The following is a 23242-nucleotide window of genomic DNA, read 5'->3' on the forward strand; positions in this document are numbered from 1 at the left end:
TAATACTCAAATAATCACAACAGGCACCAAACTGTTCCATAAAACACACATGCTCGTAACTATCTGAAACTTGTGAATAATTACCCTTACGACTTCTGGAGTTCTTATTTTTGGGAGGGGTCCACTCTTCTTTACTAAATACTTTTCTACATTTCTCTGTAAAAAAAACATTATTTTTGGATCCTGCCACTGGTTTGCGTGTTTATCTAAGGATCATAATTTATTCATTCTTTCCAAAACAGCTAAGTTGACAATATTCTTTGTCAATTAGGGTGTACGCGATGTGATGTAGGATTTTTGCTAACAGTCCCTCCAATAGGTCACGTGGACCACCTGCCTATAAATTTCCTTTCTTTGTCAGGGAGCAGGATCAGCGAAAAGACACCATCATTCGCGATACCAGAACATCTATTCTCAATGAGTGCTATGCCTAATGATTCCACTCAGAATGGAAAGGGTCTAGAACAGCAGGTAAATAATAAGTGTTCTGATGGTTGCCGGTTTATTCTGGATTCCAGGTGCTTTTTGTGACAAATTCTTGCGTAAATTTTCGAGCAATGCAAACTCCTACCGACTCCAAGGGTACAAAATGGCGGCCGGCTTATTTTACTTTTTGTCTGCATTATGTGATGTAGTCCTTACACTTTTTGTCAAAGCTTGCGTTACTTTAACTCTCTGTGGTGTGTAGTTAACTTAAGTCGTTGAATGAAAGTGTTGATTCATTTCTTTGAAGTAAGGAAGCGATTATTTTTTTCATCCCCAAAGATCACGTGGTCTGTGTGGTCAAACGATCTTGGGCGTACACGTGCAGACGGCCGATTGCTGTACCAAGAGTTAAGCTGCAGGCATGGAAAAATAACTTCTAGACCCCGACTATCAGATTAATAGATGTATGTTTTCCGAATTTTTTTTATGTCCTGGTGTTTCATATTCATTCATACACGTAAATAGTATATTTATGAAACTTAAACTTCAATCTGCCCTTCGGAGATGAACTCATGAATACATTAGACTGGTTGTTTTTGTAATGACCACTATCCCGTAAGGCTTGCATTTCTAATGAAAAAACCCACCTTGACAACATGGAAAAGTGATCCATGAATGCAACCTCCACATTTAAAACCTTACCTCTAGCAGCAAATACTATAATGCCGGCTGCAATGATATAAGTGAAACATTCTTGAGTTTTATAAAACTTCAGTGAAATAAATCCAGTTACAAATGCAGTAAAAAGCTGTCCACAAGTCTTCACCTTTATGCTTTCAAAACATCACGTACAGCAGCTTGTCATATTGCTGTAAATGCTGTAAGGATCAATCACTGGCAAAGAGATCACTGCCAGTTTTGTAGGATATCTGAAAGGCCACCACACTTGTGAAGCCTTCAGTTAAAGAATTTAAGAGGTGGGGAAGTGAGCTTTTTTTACCAAATTCGTTCGCTGGAATCACGTTTTTGACTTCTGGAGGTTTTGATTTCAAGGAGGAATTATGTGATAGGTAACGCCAGTTTTTGTTGAAGTAGTTTTTTCTTGAAAACCTTGCGTGCATGCCCTTATTTTCCACCTTTTAAGGTGGTGGCCAACAAACAGTCTGGGTTATTGTATATTGGTGTTACCACATGGATTTTGTCTTCAGTAAATCCTCGCAGGCCTTTGGATCTAAATTTTCTGGACCTGAATTTTGCCTTGTGACGCATTGTGTGATAACTCCTGCATGTTTCTGTTTCAGTTTGCTGGGCTAGACTTGAATGCCGGAGGGCGTGTCAGCCGGGGTCGGGGTGACTATCACCAAGGCTACCAGAGAAACAATTACCAAGGTATTTAAATGAGTTGTTGCTCAGCTGGAATAATTTGAAGAATTTCCCGGCCTTGTACAGGTCTTGTGCATGAAACATACAGGTGGTTGTAAATAAAAGCTGTTGACTGGTTCTGTACTCTGACCAGATTGGGCTCTGAGCAAAAACCAGAGTCATGTTCACACTTTCAGATGTGGGCGGATTGCTCACTGTTAAGCCGTTCGTGCGGTATTATTTCAGTTCCAGCCTTCAGCAGGAAATTTTAGGAGATTTCTGCTTTTACTGATCTCCCGGTCTCAAAGGAATTTAGGTGACAGCAGTGGCAGGGCTAGATCTTGAGTGAACATTTCTTGCCTTTTAGCAATGTCATTTGGGGAAATCCTGGTTTCCTCTGCCCCTGAAACTATATGGCCTCAACCAGCAGCATTAACTTTGATAAAAACCAACCAAAACAGAAAGTTCCTTCAATGCTGCCTTATCTTATGTGCCAATTATGTGTAAGTGTTATTGGTTTGAGATGCTGTATGGCAACGTGCAATTAAAAGCAGTATGTCCTCGAATAGGAGACCTTAGCTGTGATGGGGTATATCGAACTAGCCGAGAACTCCTGTACTTATTGGACTTAATGTTCAGTCTAAGCTAGTAAATTTGGTATATGCGAAACATGTTCCCAACTTCACGAATATATTATGCTCTGTTGGGCCGAGTTTAAAAGGTTCTTAGCAGTTAATCCCAATATTAAATTCAGTCTGGACTAAATTTTTCTTTCAGCGTAGGACTGATATTAAGATTTAAGGCATACTTACCTTATAATGACTGGCCCTCATATCAAAGCACACACAAAAATAGTGGCTTAGATTTTTTTTTTTGCGGCGTGTTTACACAGGCCAACCCCAAGGACAGCGCTATGTGCCTCCACACATGCGAAGCCAAGCTGGTGGGCCCCCACCGCAGCCGGACCTGACGGGCTACCCTAGGGGGCCGGGAAGAGGTTGGTTCCCCGCAGAATGGCTGCCCACGCCAGGTGACTAGGTCTACGCGAGGGTCTGGCCTTGGGGCCAGCGGGGCGGAGATGGCAAAGGGACCAGCACACTACACTCAGTCAACCCCAAAGCCAGTGTCAGACACACATCTCTAGAGGTCAAAATGTAGCCTTAATTTGCTAGCCAAACATAAAATGTCTTAAGTATCAACTGATGTCAACCTGGAATAGAATATTTTTGTAATTTTGGCTGTGGGAAACCTCTAAACGAAAAACTTGCCTTGGCTATCTAAGCCTGACAGATGGTTGGAGTAGTTATGTTTTTGAGATAGTGAAAATATGAAATTGAGAAAACCAGAAGTTGACTGGAGAGTTGGCGCATTTTGACCTCTGCATCCCACATGTGGACTCTAGTCACCATTGTTTACTTTCACTCATTTTCTTCAGTTTTAAACTCTTGTTTATTTATCTTTCTTTCATCCCTTGCAAAGTATTAGCTGACTACATCATTTATTAAAAACTGTAAATAACCTAGGCATGTAGACAGTTGAGCAAACACAGATTGCAGACTGGCTGTCCAGTGAGCAGGAGTATAGCACAGATCTTTTAAATGCTATTAACAAAAGCATGTGTAGGAAAAGTTTGAAACCTGCACAGATAAAGTGATGAAAGAAATGAGCTTTCTTTTTTGCTAATAGATGCAAATCTGTCACCATGGCTGTCTGACTAAAAAAAAAAAAGAAAGCAAGGTCCAGTTTTATCAAAGTAGAAATTCATTTTTGGTTTCTGGTCCTTGGTATGAATTCACCTGAAATTTATTTTGTTTTCTGGATATTCCTGTATGCAGTGGGCAGAAATTTAATTTGGTTCCTGCTTCTCTTTGAAGTCAGTTGAAATTTATTTTTGTCTGTGCCATAGCAGAAGTTGACCAAAATTTATTTTTGGTTTCTGGACAATAATGTATGATCTTGGCTCTGCTATTGGGAATGATTTTGCATGAAATGTACTTCATGGCTGGACAGTTAGATCTCCCCACCCTACATTATTTGCACTTTCCTTTCCAGTTTGCAGTAAACTTATTCTTCACATAAGAACTGTGGCATTTGGTGTTGGAGTGTGGCAGTAAACATTTAGAGGCAAAAAGTGGACAGATATTTGGTGATCAAATTTGTTTTTGGTGGATGGAAATGATCTGAAAATTTTGGAAAATCCATAAAAGATGAGGGAGTGCTTGGTAAATAATCATTCTGTGGGGTTTGGTTAAAAATGATGCATTTATCTTTGAATGGTGATGTTTTAAGTCAACTCGGACACCTGTCTAACTTACACACCATCATGATGCGTCCAATCTGTCAACTTGATACCTGGTTTCTAAACTGGTGCTAAATGTCCTCGGTGGTCTGCTCACCGGTTCTAAAGTTAATTATAGTTTGTGCTAATTATGTAGACTTTTGGCAGTTGCTTCTTAAATGTTGATAAAGCTTACTCCAAGACCAAACAGCAGACAAAGAAGAGGTTCATGCATAGGTATGATCACAAGTGGAAATCCATGGGCTATGTGAAGTGATCAAATATTGCTTCCAAAGATAAGCAATATTGCTATTGCAAAGATAAGCAACTGATACTGGAAGAAAGCTTCTTTCTTAAAGCCCTGATCAAAATTGTGTTCAAAAGTTTCCATGGTCACACAAAGTTACAGCATGTGAAATTCAGAATTTGGATCCTTGAGTTATTGTAAGTTGTAAGCAGTGCCTTAATTTAATAATACTCGAGTATTGAAGTTCATCCCAGATATGTGTGCATGTAAACAATTCAAGTATGGACAAGTGTTGAATCCAATCCATATCTTGGTGCTTTTCAGCCCAAAAAAATTTCATGTTTGTTACAAATCTTGTGAATTTCTACGAAATATCATTTGAACACACATCTTAAGTTTTCCTTCTGTTTCCATGGCGCAATCCGTTTTGGTTTTGTTTACATTTATCTCATTATGTTGATGTGACAACCTAGTCATGCCTTTAGCATCAGTGTAGTTTTATTCTCCAGTGTGCCTTCTGCCTTCCATAATGATGGTCTAAAGATTAGGCTCTGCATGGTGTAATGTTCAACCCTTTAAAATGATTACGATGGGCTAATTATAGAATGTTTTAAGGTCATTGGTGTCATTTCCTAGATCATAAATCCAGAGACTAACCTAAATCTAGTTGTATTCTCAGACATCAGATTATCTATTTGCCCTTTTATATCCGTGAAGCTCTATGAATTTGGGCAGGGTGAAAACTATGGTAACTTGGAAAAGGCATCCCCCAGCTGTCTTTTACTCCAAGTTATGTCAGTCCTAAATCAATTTGAATTTTCTTCCTAAATTTGGAACCTCATAATGACCTTTAATTTTTTTCAATGTAGTGGATGGTACCTTAAAGGAGAAGAAAATTTAAATACCATTGAAGAGAGTACGCCTTTCCTCGCAGGTGCATGCCATAAAAAAAAATTCTGATATGTACCTCAAGTTGATAAATTATAAAGTCGGTGCCAAACTCCACTGTGGCCAACTCCATTTTGCCAAAGAGCTAGTTCTGAAGTCTTCTGTGTTAAGAGGAGAATTGCCGTCGTAAACCACCGAAGTGCAGTTTGTACATTTCCGAAAGAATTAGTTTTCCCAGAAGGTAGCGAACAGTACAGTTAGTTTTCCACTTGACGATCGGGAAACCGGAATGTTGGATGTAGGTTCCGAGTTTACACGAACAAGCTGGCAGTTTTAACGACTCTCCTTGACTGAGAGGCAACACACTCCCAGCGTAAATTACAGGATGTTAAAGATGGAGGACACGATGAACTCTGCGATTTATGCCAGCTTTGCCGTTTTCAGGCTTTGTGTATGGCGAGGAAAAATCGAAAAATTATGCAGCAGGCACCAACAGATAGACAAAAATGTGCTCTTTACAGCCTGCATTGTCATTGTTTTAAGTTTTCTTCTTCTTCTTCTTTAGATAAAGTCATCGTTATAAAACTTTGGTTTTTAACCCATCCCCATAAAAAAATATATGGTTTATTGATAGTTTTTTTTTCTCTTCTGGCTAGTCTGATGTTACCAAAACTGACACGGACAGAAAAACCGAAAAAAGATCCCTTTACTAACTTAAAATAGGGCCCATTTTTTAGAGGGTAGGTTCTGTTATGCTCAACAAACATATTTAAGCATGGCCTAAGGTTGTTTGGTACATAACATGGCTTGAAGGATTATAGCTTGTAACTGTTCATCGTGGTTGAAATTTATGGATATGTGGATAAAAAATTGGGACTACCTGGAGAATAAAGCAGACTTTGGCAGTAGCATGCACTGACAGTGGAATTCTAAGACTACGCTTATTCAACATTCAACATTCAACTTGATGGATGTGTTGGTCTCTCAGCTTAACTCCCCAATATTCTTCAAATAGTGGTTGTTGCCTGGATAGCGGTTAAATATGTATGATTTTAGTCTGCTTGTTTTGGAAAACAAACTGGATTCAATTCAAAGCTGTGGAGTATGCGTTGAATTTTAAAGAGCAGCATAACACGCTGATCAAATCAATTAAAATGAATTTTAATGTGTTAATAGCTGTGTTAACAAATATTGTAAGCAATTCGGAATTTAGATTTAGATTTATTGATATTACATGTACATATATGCAGGCTCTGTTGAAACTGGTCTTGTGATTTGATACTTGGAGAAAGACTGCTCCCCAAATACTAGGCCTGTCCGGGCAGAATTTATAGTTTGGTGGTTATTTAAAAAATATGAAATTAATAAAGAAATATACAAAATGAAGAAAAAATAAGTATACAAAGGAGAACCGAAGCTCATGGATACATTTAATGTCCAGGAACTTCAGTGTATTAATGGCTGAGGAAATAAGGAATGATACCTGCCAAAATGAACTTCAGTAAAGTTTCTTGCAGGAATGCCCAGGTAAGAAAGGTAAAGGCTGTAGGAGTTGTAAGGGCCTTGGAGACAGCAGCCCTGTTAATAATTATAGCATGTCTCGTAATTTTTCTTCATCAAACATGTTTGACTTGCAAATTTTGATTTTTCTGCCAGTGTGAAATTATAGGATAAGCAGTTAAAAGCTTAAGCGGACAGTTCTGGATCTTTTTCTGATGAAGTTCACTATACTCAAATCTATTGTCCAAAAAAAGGCAGATTATATTAAGATGCGTCCATTTCAGATAGGTCAAACATGTGAAAGCCATCGGTCAAGCTTTGTAGCTCTAGATGGTGTGCTTGTTTGTCGTTGATGTTTGGTGTATTGTTGTGGTTACAGATGCTTACCGTGGTGGTTACGGAGGTGGAGGTGGACGGGGAGGATTCCCACCACAGTTCAATGGAATGCTTCCTCCTGGATACAACCCACAAGGTGAGAAGGGTCACTTTAGGTCTGTGGATGGTTGTGGGGTTCCCAAACATAGCATTTTAACCCCAAAGGAACAGTCAGAGATGTAAGCTGTGGGATACAGTTCATCTAATGTGAAATTCCTTTCTTCAAAGTGAATTTTCTTCAAACTGATAGTACTGACCTGAGAACACAAGCTCATCTAATAAAGCAGGGTTTTGTTCTAAATGAATTTCACGCCAACCATTGGGCTTTGTGTTCGAGCTGAACATGGATTGTCCTGTGAAGAGTTGATAATACCATGTATCATTACCTTTGTTTCATTGTGGTTGCAGCCATGCCTCCAGGACCACCCCCTAACCAGGGTTCCTATCAGCCGTACAACAACCGTGGAGGAGCCCCTGGTGGTTACAACAACTACAGAGGCGGCCGTGGTGGTGGCGGACAGTACCGGGGAAACAATCGGTGAGTCCGCAAGCCGTAACACTATCGCTCGTCCAAGGCAAAAGCAAAAGATTGATTTGGTATAAGAATTGTAGGCAGGTCAGTTGTTAAGCATAAACATGTTCAAATCATAGCCAGATTTTGGGTGAGTTGTGGCCAGTTTAGGATACGACCTTGTTAAAGCAAATATCTGACAAATACTTGAGAAATAATATTGGACAGTAAGTGCGTAACTTTTATCTCCCAGGGATTGAAGGAAGTCCAACCGGAAGCTCAAAATTGAATTTTTTTCTAGTCATATTGAGTTTACTTATACTTTAAAGGCTGACTTTAACCTAGTATTGCATTAAATTCCACTTTAGCGACCAGTAATTTTGTTAACGTGAAAGAATATGTGAAATATGTATATATTGAGTTTAGTGTCATTTGAGGTTCATCTCTGATCATGATTCTATTGTTGGTACACACATATACTATTACAAGTATATTATTCTGATCAGAGATATAGGTTGTATAATAGAACAGTTGTAAAGAGTTGTAAACAGTGATGCATGTTCAGTTGTTGGTTGTTATATTAAAGGAAAGAAACTAACATATCAAAAGTAACATGTAAAAAGTGCAAAATAGATTTGAGGGTTACCCTTCTCAGACTAGAGGTACATGTACATAATGAAAGTTACAAACCCTGCATATGTCATCAAAAAAGACAGGGCCTATCCTGATCAGAGATACATGTATAATTATAATAAAACAGTTATAAACCATAACATAACCAAGCACTGGAAAACACTGCATACAGGAAAACGGAATAAGCACCAAGAGAGCCTCACCTCAGATCACTGAATAGCTTTGACCCAATTTACATTGCGGGTAAAATGCATATACTTCAGGAAGAGGGAAGTCAAGATCATGTGTTGTATGGAGTTCTAGGGTGAAATATCTGCTGTGTCCTTGTATATGAACTTAACTGTTTGGATTTGAAAAATGCACAGGTCTGCCTATATTAAGTGCCTCTATATTTTCACATTGCAACAATGTATCAGTAAAGGGATACATTTCCTGGCAACCAGTTTTTTTTTGGTGGGGGGATCATGCCAATTACATGATCCCTGACACACTTTTGACCTGAGAAAAAGTATCTTTACACCTGACCTTTTGGCTTAACATGGGATGTGCCAAACAGTACACGTCTGGTGCCAATACAAGGGGCTCCAGTGGATGCCTCCAGCTGGGAAGAACATATTGTTTGAATGTGTCCGTGATTATTTGGCCCAGAGATTTACACCCGTCCATTGCTAAACTAATATAAATCACAAATAGTAAATTCACTGCGTAGATTTAGTAATTGATTCAAACAGGTGCCTGCTCCCTATATAAAACAGATACATGTGCCATCTCTTTAATGTTATACACAGTATTTTGCACTGTACACTTTTTTTTTTTTATTTATATTTTATATAAATCCATAAATCGTAAATACTTGACATCACATTACATATGCTTAGCGGACGAGTCTCTGTGCTTCTACTGAGTTAAGCAGATCAATATGAAGATTTGATGAGGCAGCCAGATTGACTCGATTCTGCCAGACTGACCTTAAAAGTTGCCGAATGGATTATGTGATTAGCAGTATGTGTTAAAGGAATGCTTGATCTTAAATCTTCTGTGATGGCTGTCAGTCTTTTATACACTGTTGGAGAAAGCAATACGGATGGAGTCCATTTACTCAGCCTGTGTCGGCACAATTAGGCTGCATTTTTTGCTATCTTGATCGTGAAAATCACGGCTGACTACTTTGGCTTGTCACGGGTCTAGTTATTGACGATTGAAGACAAACTCTATGCGTATGATTCAAATACAATTCAGTTTTTAACCAAAAATTTTATTATTTGTACAAGAAAAAACCTAGAATTGAGGTTTTTTATATTTTACCTAAGTATTCATTGTTTGACCGAATTTTACCACAGAATACCGAGATCAAAAATAGGTGTATGAATCCCTGCAAGTGTAAACATCTGATGCATGACCTTATAAACACCAATCATTCGAATCAGTGTTTGGAAAGTTAGTGTCAAACTTGTGGCAGTTTAAAATAGTCATCATTCTCATAAAGTCAAACCCCAAAGGATGTTAGCAAATGATGTTGGGTCAGGAGTCTTGGTTGTGCATGGAGGTCACATGTTTTAACCTCCACTCCTGATAGGCTTAGCCTTGTCATTTGACGTCTTGCTCAATTTTGCTCAGTCATTTTTGTCTTCTTACTAGCTCTTATGACAACAACCGCTGGGGCGGAAATGATGGACAGCGCTGGAACGACAACCGCTCCCAGGGAGGAAGCCGCTGGGACAACCTAGATGATGACAGAGACATGCGTCGTGGCGGCGGCGGGGGTGGTGGAGGAGGTTGGGGTGGCAGCAACCGCTGGGACAGGAACGACCGTGGTTGGAAGGATGAGCCTGTAGCTAACGATGTGGACTGGTCAGTGCCCCTGCAGCGAAACGAGAGAATGGAACAGTGAGTAGGCAGTCATGTTGGCAACTTTGCATACCCACAATGGATGCTCAATTTGGAGCCAAAGGTCCATGAAAAGCCCAAATTAAGAGAAGTTCAATTTTTTTTTTAGATTTATTTTTTATTGATTCATTGTTGGGTTGAAATTGCTTAATATTGTATTAAGATTGCATATTTAGCCTAATTGTAGATATAGTTCCACAATTTATCAATTTTTGCTTGAATCGGCCTACTTGACACTGACAGGAAAGGCTGCCCTGTCTAGAACATTTGTCTCCTGTATTTCCCGAGATGAAGGCCTACTGTTGTGGACAAACTTGCTTTCTGTGTGGGTTGATCATATTCATGTTATTTGAGGTCTACACTTAGTTGCTAGGTTTTTTTTTTTGTTTTTTTTTTTAAATTTTTCTGCCAAGTAACCCAAAACAACTTTTTATTTTATGACTAAACTTGCACTTTGTGTCCTCAGAGACCTGTTTGGAGGCGGTAACACCGGCATTAACTTTGACAAATATGAGGACATCCCTGTGGAGGCTTCTGGAGATAACTGCCCTGAACATATTGATGATGTGAGTAGCGCTGTTTAGAGGAGAATTGGCTCTGAATGTCCCATTTCCCTTGGTAGCATGTACATGTATGATGCATGTTGATTTATCAAGCAACTGTAATCATAAATTGCAAGTGCTGAAAAAAGCCAAAATAACAGGCAAGATCTCCTGTACCGGCCCCGTTAGCAGTTGGTAGAGCGTCCGCTTTGGTTGCAGTAGATCCATGGTCAATCCTAATTCGAAACCTAAACTTTAAAAGAGGAAATTGCAGCTTCCTCCCTTGGCGTTCAGCAAGAACAACATATAGTGCAACTACTGGTTGAACCGTATCAGTATAATGGCTCAGGTGGAGCGGTTTACTTGCCTTTGTAAAGGCGTGTCAGTGAAGCAGCACTAGATAAAAAAGGGGTGGAAATCCATCCTGCAACAAGGAGGCATATTACATGCATTCTAAGGATTCCTTCGTCGTCATGTCTGGAAAATTGTTAAATATGACGTTAAACCCCAAGCACTCACTCACTCACTCTCTCAAATTGTGGCTCCTACCTTGTTGTGCAATAAAGGTTCAGTGTACAAATTTCAGATTTCCTACAGCAAAACATTTTGATTGTAGCTGTGTGTGAAATTTTGAGTTGAGCCGTTTGGTCTGTACGGACCCAGCACTCTGCAGTTTGTTTTTCTGACATTTTTGAATTGATAGGCAACTGCCTATCTTTTTGAATTGATATATTTTATGTGGAAATTGCAACTGTTCAAATTGGTGGTTCAAATTTTATAGACTTAAGTCTTGTACATATCTTATGGCGGAAAATTTTATGAAAATGTATAAGTGAGGAAATTGGATTTCATTTTGTATGATAACTTAAGGACTGTTCCCATAAATCGGTCGCATTCGTGTGTGTGTTTTTTTTTCTCGGAAAAAATGAACTAAATCTGCCCTTCATTTGCCCATTCGGTTTAAACATGGAAAAAAAACTGGACACTCCTCCTTTGAGATTCATTTGTTTAATTCCTTTGAAAAGAACCCGAAGCAAGTGATTTATGGAGATGGTCCCTTAGTCATTGGTTAATGGAATGCCAACCAATTCAGTTAAATGACAAGCATAAATATTGCTTTATAATTTGCTGACTATGGTGCTATAACTTTGTAGTTCCACCAGCTGAACTCTTTGGGAGAAATCATTCGCAACAATATTATCCTGAGCAAGTACGAGAAGCCAACACCAGTACAGAAGTACGCTATTCCCATTGTGCTGGGCAAGAGGGACTTGATGGCCTGCGCCCAAACAGGTAAGATTTGTCCAAGTCTGCAATTAAGCGACCGGAAACAGTCCTGTCCACAAAGCACGTATATCTGCCTCAAGTTTGGCGCAATTCTACATTTGTTGGGTTGGTCAGTTTCAGGGCTTGACAAGAAGTATTATTTTATCAGTTTACACAAAATAATGGCCTTGGAATATGCTTAAACAAACATTGTGCAAACATGAGAAAAGGTTGAATATTTACAGTATTGACTGAATACTGGGGAGATAGTCAGCTGAGGATTGAAGTAGCTCGCCCAGGTCAAGTCCTGTAAGTGAAAATGGCACTAGTAGTGTGTTATTCATCATGCATGTCTTGCCCAAGCTGTACGAAAAGGGCAAGTAGCAGGCTGCAGACAGCTGTGTGCTGCCGTCCCCGTAGCAGGCTGCAGACCCCGTTCCCGTATCTGCCTACTTTGACTATTCTTATTAGTTAAATCAGTATTAACGGTGACATAATTACTTGTAGTTCAGTCGCCTACTTTTGAACTCTGACCTCCTTTTCCAATTCTAAGTGAAAATCCTGCTTGCTACATATTGACCTGGGCTCAACCTGAGCATCTGAATATCATTTGTGTGTATGTTCTGAATACTGTCACGTTGTAGCCCATAGTGACAATTAAAGTAGGGTTAAGCCAGCTTTTGGTGGTGTATCATCAGTTTTTAAGCGTGGAAGTTTGTTGCGCGTCAGACTCTTACTCTCATTGGCTGGGGATTTTAGTATTAAATAAACTCAAATTCAGCTCCTAAATTTCATGATCGAATCAGCAGTCAGATGTCCAGAATTGAGATTTTAAATACTGTATATCACATAAAGTTTGATCTGTAATAATTCAGTTTCAGCAGCACATTATGACCGTAAAATATCAACGCATAACTTTTCCTGATATTAATCAAATTTCACAAAAAAATTCTCAAGTTGTCCTATAAGGTGAATGAATCGATCAGAATCAAGCAGTGTGTCCCTTTTAAAAAAACTTTAGATGAAATACAGTAGATTAGAAACCTTATCGTAAAGGGATAAAATAAATCTTCCAGTATTTGAATAAGAATCTTGGTCTCACCATCCTGCACTACATAAGGTTAGCTTGATAGTTCTGCCATATGATGATACACTGTAGCCTCGCTGTGAGCTTCAGCTTTGAAGATACTAGTATGATTCTGATGGCAGTTGTTTCTTCAGTCACCATGTAGTGACTGTCAGAAGATAATTTCTGGGCCCTGGAATGTGTGTGCAGCTTGCAGACAAGCATCATCGACAGAGAATTGAATATCTCGCACCAACCTGTTGACTCAAATTTCATGAGTAGTATTTTAACAATTGATATGGTAGTGCTGTCTGTTTTCCTACATTACTTTTGTGTTTTTTTCCCTACATTGTCTTAATTTGACATTGTTTTCCTACGTTGCCTTTGTGTACTTCCCTACATTGTTGCCCTTGTCTGCTTTTCTACATTGTTGCCCTTGTCTGCTTTTCTACATTGTTGCCCTTGTCTACTTTCCTACATCGTTGCCTTCGTCTATTTTCCACAGGTTCTGGTAAAACTGCAGCTTTCCTTGTCCCAATCCTGAACCAGATCTATGAAAATGGCCCCCCTGATGTGCAGAACCAGGTAAAAGCATAAGCCATTACTTACATAGCTGAGGCCACTTCCACAAAACTTCGTCGTTTCTCGTAGAAGTCATTGTGTAGGTTTTACTTCCATAAGGCGATGTCATTTACAAGAAAAGTTTTGTGATAGTAACGCCTGACTTGTCAAGTATTTCATCGATGCATCTGTTTTGTTAGGAAGTTAAAATAAGGCTGGTATACGACAAGGATTCCAGGTTTTGAAAGGGAAACTCAGGAGATAGGAAACTGGGTTTTAATGTGATAAAGACTGGTGCAAAATAGTATCTCGGCCATAAAGTTTTGGCCTGGAAAACTCCTGTGTGGGACAAGGTATTGTATAAAGAAGTGTAAAGCTGTGCAGGAAAATAGCAATATATGTAACAGTTAAATGGGGATTCTAAATCATACATGTATGATGTATAAGTGGAGGTATAAGTGACAAGTAAAAATTTCAAGGTTTCACTATCTTTTTGAAGAAGTCTACTGTGGAAAAGTAACCAGCCACCTCAAAGTAGCCAGAGAATTACATGAAGTAAAAAGAGGAGCTTTGATCAAAGTTGATGGCTACCTCAACATTTTGCTAAAATAGCATGCTCTGGAGCGTCACATAATTCATGTATTGCAATCAAACTTTGGTCTTGTGTGTATGTTGTAAACCTTGTGATTTTTGTTCCCAGGGTCGCACGTCTGGTCGGCGTAAGCAGTTTCCTCTGGCTCTTGTTTTGGCCCCCACCCGAGAACTTGCCTCGCAGATCTATGATGAAGCCAGAAAGGTGAGAGGACCTTGTTTGACATTTCACCGTACTCCTCACTCTTCTCTTGTTTATCCGAGAAGATTGGTGAAGAAACCTGACCTCTGGTATCCTCCATACATTCACATGACAATAACATAAGGCCAACTTCTTGTGTCGTGGGCATATCGAAAACTTCAACCGTTTCGTGTTTTCACTTTGTTCTCGCCACAATATGGATGAAATATTGCTGATGTGGCGTTCAGCCATAATCATTCATTCATTCTTGTGTCATGGGCAGAATTAGTGAAAAATATCAGAAAACAGGGATTTACAGTTTTATTGTATTTCTGTGTTTTATTTTTTTAGTGTTGGCTTGCTTGTAACACACAAAATATAATTGTCTGTAAACCAATCAAATTCTACTGTATGATGGTGTATCTTAGCTTCAGTGTTAAGGATTGGTTCGTGATCCCTTGTGGACTTAAGCATGAAAAAGTTGTTTGTGGATAAAGCTATATTTTGAACGTTTGTACGTTCACTTATATTTTTCTTTTGTTTGGTATTATTTGCATATTTTAGTTATGCCTGTAATCCAACTTGATACATACTTTTAACGGATACATTAACACACAGCAGAAGCAACCAAAGCAACTGCATATGCATGTAGTATGCAGACATTATGAGGAGAAATTTTTCCAGTATCTTTAAAACTGCGTGTACGTGTGTGTATCAGTATGTAGGCTTGCACTTGTGTAAGTTCAGCTAATAGTACGGTCATTTTATATGAAATAATTGTTAAATGTAGGCATTGAGTGGCATGTAAAACATGTATTTTGGGACTGGAGAAAGCCTGGGAAATCTGTAGGTGGTTCAAACCCAGTGTGTTACGTGAATGTTCCCTCTCCACAGTTTGCGTACCGGTCCCATGTTCGGCCGAGCGTGGTGTATGGCGGAGCAGACATCGGAGGTCAGATGCGTGACCTTGATCGGGGATGTCATCTGCTGGTTGCCACACCAGGCCGACTTGTGGACATGATTGAGAGGGGAAAGATTGGACTCGACCACTGCAAGTAAGTTGTTGGGAGTGTCTGGGGAGTGACCCTTGAAGGTCTGGGACTTGCCACTTTTTGAAGATTGGTGAATTGCATTTTGAAGATGGATGAATTCATATGGCAGGTGTGATCTCAACATATGTATAAATGTTCGATATTCTGTTTCATGGATAAGTTTGCTCTTCTCAAATTTTTTAATCATTTACAACCTCACAACCATTTGTAAAAATGCTAATCAAAACAATTAAATTTAAAACTCGTCTGATCAGTATAGATATGACTGCGTGTGGAGAAAATCCATAAAATTATAAAATCTGTTTTTTGGTTTGCATTTTTTTCTCTGTAGGGTTAGTTGGTGATTTGAAATGTCGAACTAGTTGAGGTTAAAACATCTGGTCAGTCACATGTATTGAAATTTGGCTTTAAAGAAATCCTTAATGTTAACAAATCTTTTTGAACACTTGCTTTGCTTTTTGGGTGTTTATTTACTGAAATGCCCATCAAATCAGTAAACTGTAAAAAAAAAAAAAAATATATATATATATATATATATGAACTGAATGTATGGAAAAACTAATACACATCTGTCTGAAGTGTTCTGATTGGTTGCTTTGTTTCTGCTGTGTAGGTATTTGGTGTTGGATGAGGCCGATCGTATGTTGGACATGGGATTTGAGCCACAGATCCGCCGCATCGTAGAGAAGGACACCATGCCGCCCTGTGGAAAGCGACAAACCCTCATGTTCAGCGCCACCTTCCCCAAGGAAATCCAGATCCTGGCTCGTGACTTCCTGGATAACTACATCTTTCTGGCGGTTGGCCGTGTAGGCAGCACAAGCGAGAACATCACCCAGAAAGTGGTGTGGGTGGAAGAGAGTGAGAAACGCTCCTTCCTGCTCGATCTTCTCAATGCCTCTGGTAGGTTAACACTGTCAAGGTAGATCCAGGGTCAATCCTGGGGATAGTCACACCTAAGACTTTAACAGAGGAAGTAACTTCCTCACGTGGCGTTCAGCATGAAGGGGATAGTGCAACGACTGGTTGGCCATATCAGTATAATGGTTTGAAAACAAAAAAAAAAACCTTGCAAAGATGTAAAAAGGCTGAAGGATTTCAGTATCAAGAATTTTTGGTCGTCTTGCGGGACTTCCATACATTTATTTCTGAGTACTTCAAACTCAAATTTGGTTTTTTGGGGGCTAATCCAATTGAATTTTTGCTGTTTTAGAATAGCCCAAATAATTGCATCTTGAACAATCTCGGTTTAATCTGTGCTGTCAGAATTGATGATAAAGTTGATAGAATTTATTAAGCAGGTTGCATTATAACTTTATTTTAGAATCATTTCAAGATATAAATAGTGCAGCTGTGTGTTTCTACATTTACTGAAAGGCAATGTAAAAAAAAATATATACAGATATTATAGAAAATAATATATACCAAATATATTCTTGGTAAATACAAAAGATTTGATTCGTGAATATGAATTCTTGGCCAAAATTCTCCTGTATGGCCTCTTTATACCATGATCACCATTGTTTTTCAATTTACATGTCTCTCTCTCCCTCTATACCAGGCCCAGAGTCCTTAACTCTGGTGTTTGTGGAAACCAAGAAAGGCGCCGATGCCCTCGAGCACTTCCTGGCTGGTGAAGGATACCCAGCGACCAGTATCCATGGCGACCGTTCCCAGCGCGAGAGAGAGGATGCTCTTCGCTCGTTCAGAACTGGGATGACCCCAATCCTGGTGGCTACAGCTGTGAGTTCACAAACCAGTAGAGAGAATCTGGTCTGTTGAGTTGTGTAGTTTTGGTTAAAGTAAATGATTGCTGTGCTGTGCTGCGTTACAAGTCTCACAAGTTTTGGCCTGGCAAGGTGGAGGCCCTCGCTAATATGACCAAGATTACTGCATTTGAGCTTTTTGGCCAATGACCCTACAAATCTGATTACTGTGGATGTTCAACCTTTTCAACCAGTGTAGCACTTTATTGACTTGGAATTTAAGCATACAACTCTCAGATTGATGCTGAAATAAATTGTTTCTGTCACTTAAGATGCAAGCTTCATAAATATGCAAATTAATTCTCTACACCCCATAGCTGTGTCAGAATATTTTAAAATAAGGGTTTCAGAGGTGGTTGAAAAGGTTGAGGAATTAAGGTATGCAAGATGTAGATTTGATCTAGCAACTACTGCAAAATCGTGTTCAGATCAAAAGAGCCACCACTATTTGATATAATCCGGCTACAATACCTGAATCTAATGTATGAAATAGAGTTGAAGGTTCAGTTGACCTTGATACAGGCAATCTTCCGTTGTACTCTGATGAGTAGAGTCCAGTGAAACGGTGTTCCAAGAAGTTGGTACTGTAAACCAGGCGGTTCGTCTTGACATTAACCTTTTTATAAATAGGTAGCCACGTTTGGTAACAGCAGAAGTGTAATGACTGCAGTAAAAAAAGGAAGCGTCTATTGTTTTAGAGGCTGCAGCTGACGAATCAGTCGTTTATGCAGTACACATTTAGCAGGTGTGAGAATTTTGAGAAGCTTGCCCTTTTGTTTGTTTCTACTTTGTGGAAGATAAGATCGACCATTTGTGCCTGTAACATTGTTGTAGGTGGCTGCCCGAGGTCTGGATATCAGTAATGTGCGTCATGTCATCAACTTTGATCTTCCCAGTGACATTGAGGAGTACGTCCACCGAATCGGCAGAACTGGACGCGTGGGCAATCTTGGTGAGTAGAACCTCCTAGTGTTACTGTAAGCAGTTCTTGTTAAATGGCATTGAAGTGAGAAGGCCCCCTTTGCTCAGTTCGATGACATTTTGACAACTTCACATGAAAAGTGCGATCAGCTCATTGACCACTTGTCAAACTTTCTCACTATATTTTGAAATTTTGTTTTTCTTTTTCGGTTTTACCTCTGCAGGATGGTTTTTGTGCAATAACTGCTTCATTCAAGTGAAACATTGCATATTTATTGTGACCCCAACGATTAGAAACCAGCTTATTACACACAAGGTTTATATGTGTAGCATGGGATATAAATTGTTAAAAATTTTCTTGTTCAGGTCTTGCAACATCTTTCTTCAACGAGAAGAACAAGAACGTGGTGCGTGACCTGCTAGAGCTGCTAGTAGAGGCCAAACAGGAAGTGCCGTCTTGGCTGGAATCTATGGCATACGAGGCTCGCCACTCGAGTGGACCAAACCGCCGAGGTGGTGCAAGACGGTAAGAGACGACACTGTGTTATGTGCAGTGATAATAACATTGTCATAAGGTAGATAGTGCTCAGTAGGTGGGAACTTTACCTGCAAATTGCCTTTTCCTCTCAGGTGAAGCTACAGTCGGGGCACACTTTTACTAGCATTGCCGTTTTTCGTGTGGAAATAAAAATGTTGGTTTTCACATGTTGCACTGATTGGTTAAAAAGTTCAAGTACTTGAACCTGTAGGTCCTGTAGAAACTAATTGAAACACTGCATTTTACTAATGATTTTGTCCATGACTAAGTGACTTATTATGCCAGATTCTGAGATTTTACAATTTGTTTGTAAGGTAGGATTATATTCTACTGGAAAAAAGCACTTCTTTTGGGGTAGGGGTGGGGGTAATTTTTAGGTTGAATTCAGTAGCTTTTGTGTATGTTGGTTAAAAATTTATTCCATAGTTCAACAACGGTTTAGAATCTCAAAACTGATTATGGTTTTAAGACATGAATAAAGAGTTGTCAAATTTTTTTCTTTTTTTTTCTTTTTTTTTTTTTTTGAGGTTTTCACTGTTGAGGCATTTTTGCGCCTGACTTTGCTCTTAATTTGTGCATATTTTACATCAGTTTTGGGGAATTTCGTCAACTAAGCAAACCTTAAAGTTGTCTTTGTGCTTTTCAGATTTGGAGGATCTGGATTTGGAGCTCGTGATTATCGGCAGAACACTCGAGGAGCTAAGCACGGTGGAATGGCCCAACCTTACGGCTCCATGCCCTACAACAACTTCACCCAGTACCAGAACTATGGTGGCTCGTACGGTGGCGCCTACACCCAGCAGCCGGTCGACTGGTTTGGGAACTAAGATGTCGTCGCTGTACGCTATGGTTTTTTCCTCTCTTTATCCAAGTTCTTTATTCACTAAAATACAACCACATAATTGCAGATGTTCACTTTCTTTTTGTTTTTATTTTTTTTTTTTCGCTTTGTTAGCATTGCTTCCACCATGTCCAGGGTAACATCAATGTAGAACCAGAATCTGTTTAAAACGTTAACAACAAGGAAAATTATGGAACTGATAATTTTTCTCCTGTGTGGGTTTAAGATGTGTACTGCTGTTTTTGCTCCTGTTATGCATATTCAGGGATTTTCTTTTTCTTTTTATTTTAATCAGATTTAAAATGAAATGGCTAACTTCGAACATGAGCTGGCAATTTTGTAGTTTGTAAACCAGATACCTGCAGATTGGATAAATCAAAAATTTTTTGCCAGTTTCTTTCAATTTTCAACCACTCCTTGACTTCCCTTTTCTCAACGTGACATTTACATGTTAAACACATTGTAGGACAACTCTGATATAGTTGTACTCTTTATGATAATCAAGTGTGCAACCACATTGAATTATGCAATGGCCTTTAAGTCAAACTAGAGGTGTTGCTTCTTGTAGCCCCTTTTGGGTTACAGTATTGCCCAAAGGCTGTTGAACTCTTTGGGGGGAAAGAGAACTGTTTCTCTTAGATATTGTGTACTTCCCTCAACTGCCAAGGATTATTCACTGAGGTGAGCATACTTCGGTGCCCAATGCCTGCCTCTCTCTATCCATTGATACGAGGAAAAAACAAGCAATCCCTTGTTGGGAATGCTTAGTATAGTGAATGACAGATGTATAGGATTGAGTAGGTGATAACACGTGTAGATTTCCTTGTGAACGTGTGATATAAATGTTTGTACAAATGGTTTTTGTACAACGTGAACAATTGAAAGGACCAAAAAATTACTTTTTTTTTTTTTCATGAAAAATAACGATTGTACCACATTGTTCTTGCATTTGTAATCTGCCAGGGGACATCCCCATATGTTGGGGATCTTCTGTAAAGTACAGATTTACCACGCACAAACTCCTGTGTGACAAGTTTGAGCCTCATTGATCTTTAAGGAATCTCCCTTATTATCCATTTTCTACCTTGTATGCCATGTTACAAATCTGTTGCTCAGCAGAAAGGAGAGGCTGGCCTTAAGGCCTGTCTGTCCGTGTGTCTGCGTGTGTGTCCATTGCATTGTATGAAACAATTTCATGTGCCAAAGATCCTTTTTGACCAATTGTTGCAGTGGATTTTTTTTTTTTTTTGTTAGAGGCAGCAGTATTCTTGACTTTTGTCACATGATTGGGGGGTTTTCATCATGTGACTACGGTCTGTTCTTGAGGGGAACCCTCGGAGGTTTTTTTTTTCTCTTGGACAACAAATGTGACTTCGTTGTAGTTGGCTGTTCACCACCTTGTGACTGCTGCTTCTTCACAATTGGCCGATTGGCTCGATATTAACCCCACATGATGCGTTTCTGAGTGCAATTCCAAAATTTAACCATGGTCATTTGCTGCTTATTTAAATTTTTTTTTTTTTTTTGATAAATGTGCTCATATCTTTTTATTTGTTGATAATTCAACAAGTCTGCGACGCGCACCACTCACACTGTAAAACAAAATTTTATACTCCTAACAGCTGAAGGGCCATGTTAAGAGGTTGTGGCCGTGTTTTGTTTTTTTTTTTGTTCTTTGTTCGAGCAGTTGCCGTTCTCTGTATGTGCTTGTGTCCGCGTGTGAATGTAATGCTCTGTGTAATTTAATCTGGTTCTACAGACAATGTTTCCCTGCACCCAGTGCCTGCCAGACAATTTGTTAGTATGTACCCATCTCTGTGGTTTAGTTATACATGTATAATATTTCTGTGTACTACATTAGTAATGTATAATGCCGTCCTATGAAAGCTAGCTTTTTCTACCATCTATTTTGTATGTGTGCTTGGGTGGTGTGATCGGATGCGTGGGCGGGGTCTGACTGTCCCTCCCGCCATCCCTTAAGTATGTATTGCCCTAAGAACAAGGGTGCGTTGCGACGTAGTAGATAGTGAGGTGCTCAGTGAGGCCCCTGCATATGTACCAGTATATCTTGTATGCATATGTAATCATGTATGTATTTTGCCGCTGGGCACTTGATGTGTATTAGATATATCGCACACAGCTTAATGTGGACTTAATAAAAACATCAACTCAGTTTGGTGACCTGCCTGACGTGGCCAGACCTAAGGACTGAACCTTTTTTCTAGCCAAAGATGCGATGGGATTTTTATACTTGCCTTGTTGTGATAAATGACACTTCTTTCGCTGGCCGCAATGCGCGTCGTCGCCAAGCGAGAAGTGAACGAAAGAATGGTGTCGATCAAACGTATCAATTGTGTTTTTTTTACCTGATGACGAATGGACATATCGGGTCAAGATTCAAACTATGTGCTAAATGACCTCATCTCAAACTTGTTTAAAGGAAAATTAAAAGAAAACACCAGTCTTTTGTCTCCAGGTACTAAGTGTCAAAGAAAGTGCCTGTTAGCATGTCTGCTGACACACTTTGAAGATAAGGCATTGCCCCATGAACACTTGTCATTCGTGTTCTTGGGGGGAAAAAAGAGGGAAAATTATTACTCTCTCATGTATGGTATAATGATTTTTCGTTTCCTGATACAAATATTTTGTGAGAATTCTTTTCTCAATGGATTTCTGTATTTGCCGTTACACTGTTCTCATTATTTTCTTTTTTTGGAAGTATTGCTAAAAGTTGACACACCTGATGTCTATATAGAGTTGTGTAGGTTTTATTTAGTCGGTAGACTGTTGACAGGGTTATCATGTTTTAATACTGTACACTCATTTCATTATTTTATGCTGGAGTCCAAAGTGGTTTAGACTGATGTCTCCATACAACATTAGAAAGTTACTAATCTTTTGTTTTTTTTTTCCTCCCTTTTAATGGTTAATTAAATCTTATTGTAAAAAGAATAAAAAATTATGTTTACCCTATGGGTAAGATTTTGTAATACTTGCTTGATCATACCTACAGTGAAAAACCATCACTTTCCTAAGCTTGTTTGCTTGTTAAGGTTTTTAAGTGCTGCAGATGAGGCAAGTGATGATGTTGCACATACCGTCGTCCCATTGGTTTGCAGAGGCAACATGCCCGGGAGAGTCTGTTAAGGTACATTTTTCCCTTAGCAGGATTTTTTTTTTTTTTTTTTGGCGGGGGTCAAATTCTGACGTTAAGGCATGCCAAATCGTAATATTTGTGTGCCAAGAATTTGAACAATCCTTTATTCACATTCCAGCAAGCTCCTTGACTGACCATGCCTTGTATTATTAAAAGTAAGGCGCTAGGAAAGAATAAATGTCTCGACATTTATACAAACGTACACGTTATATATATATATATATATATATTATAAATACCCCACCACTTTTAACCTCATCCCCATATGCCCCTAGTGGCCAAGTTAGCCTGGTGTAAGCCATTGACATAGACAAATTACATTCTACATACTTTTATTTTGACATCGCCGTTCATGCTGTAGTGGGTGAAGACAATGACTGTAGTGAGTGAGTTTTGAATGGATGAGTCGTGTCGACAAAGCTGCCTTCATGTTAGTCTTGTTAGATCCTATTAAGAGATGTGCTTGCCAAAAGACGATTTATAAACTGAACTTCAAGACTTCAAGGCACGTTGGTTGTAGTTGTAATAAGATCTGCATTCGAAATTTAAAGTAGGATCTGTATATTTTACCATTTTTATGAATCATTCATTGACCAATCTTAAAAGGTGCTGAGCTGTAGGACTCCTAAGTGTAGTCTTTGAGCTTTTATGTA

General features: G+C 39.1%; 1 protein-coding gene across 3 annotated transcripts; it reads left to right on the plus strand.

Moving 5' to 3' along the window:
- Positions 1 to 373: 373 nt before the first annotated feature.
- On the plus strand, positions 374 to 22606 carry LOC135479009 (ATP-dependent RNA helicase DDX3X-like). 3 transcript variants are annotated; one of them, XM_064758707.1, is made up of 16 exons: positions 374 to 471; positions 1728 to 1815; positions 2681 to 2818; positions 7081 to 7173; positions 7485 to 7614; positions 9859 to 10107; positions 10574 to 10673; positions 11804 to 11942; positions 13487 to 13566; positions 14243 to 14338; positions 15209 to 15369; positions 15980 to 16269; positions 16928 to 17109; positions 17967 to 18084; positions 18420 to 18579; positions 19238 to 22606. In XM_064758707.1, exons 1-16 carry the CDS (start codon positions 418 to 420, stop codon positions 19416 to 19418), a joined length of 2259 nt encoding a protein of 752 aa, XP_064614777.1. In that variant the 5' UTR covers positions 374 to 417; the 3' UTR covers positions 19419 to 22606. The 3 variants fall into 3 exon arrangements, with proteins under 3 accessions (XP_064614777.1, XP_064614778.1, XP_064614779.1); XM_064758708.1 differs by having other exon boundaries at positions 2681 to 2785; XM_064758709.1 differs by lacking the exon at positions 2681 to 2818.
- Positions 22607 to 23242: the final 636 nt, after the last annotated feature.

This window comes from Liolophura sinensis, chromosome 12, assembly GCF_032854445.1.
Source record: "Liolophura sinensis isolate JHLJ2023 chromosome 12, CUHK_Ljap_v2, whole genome shotgun sequence".
Taxonomy (NCBI): domain Eukaryota; kingdom Metazoa; phylum Mollusca; class Polyplacophora; order Chitonida; family Chitonidae; genus Liolophura; species Liolophura sinensis.

Excerpts from the sequence above, each read along its gene's own strand:
- LOC135479009 (XM_064758707.1), top strand. The coding sequence starts at position 418 with ATGAGTGCTATGCCTAATGATTCCACTCAGAATGGAAAGGGTCTAGAA. Across the intron at positions 2,819-7,080 it reads AGAATGGCTGCCCACGCCAG|ATGCTTACCGTGGTGGTTAC; the intron begins GTGACTAGGTCT and ends TTGTGGTTACAG. Across the intron at positions 7,615-9,858 it reads CAGTACCGGGGAAACAATCG|CTCTTATGACAACAACCGCT; the intron begins GTGAGTCCGCAA and ends TCTTCTTACTAG.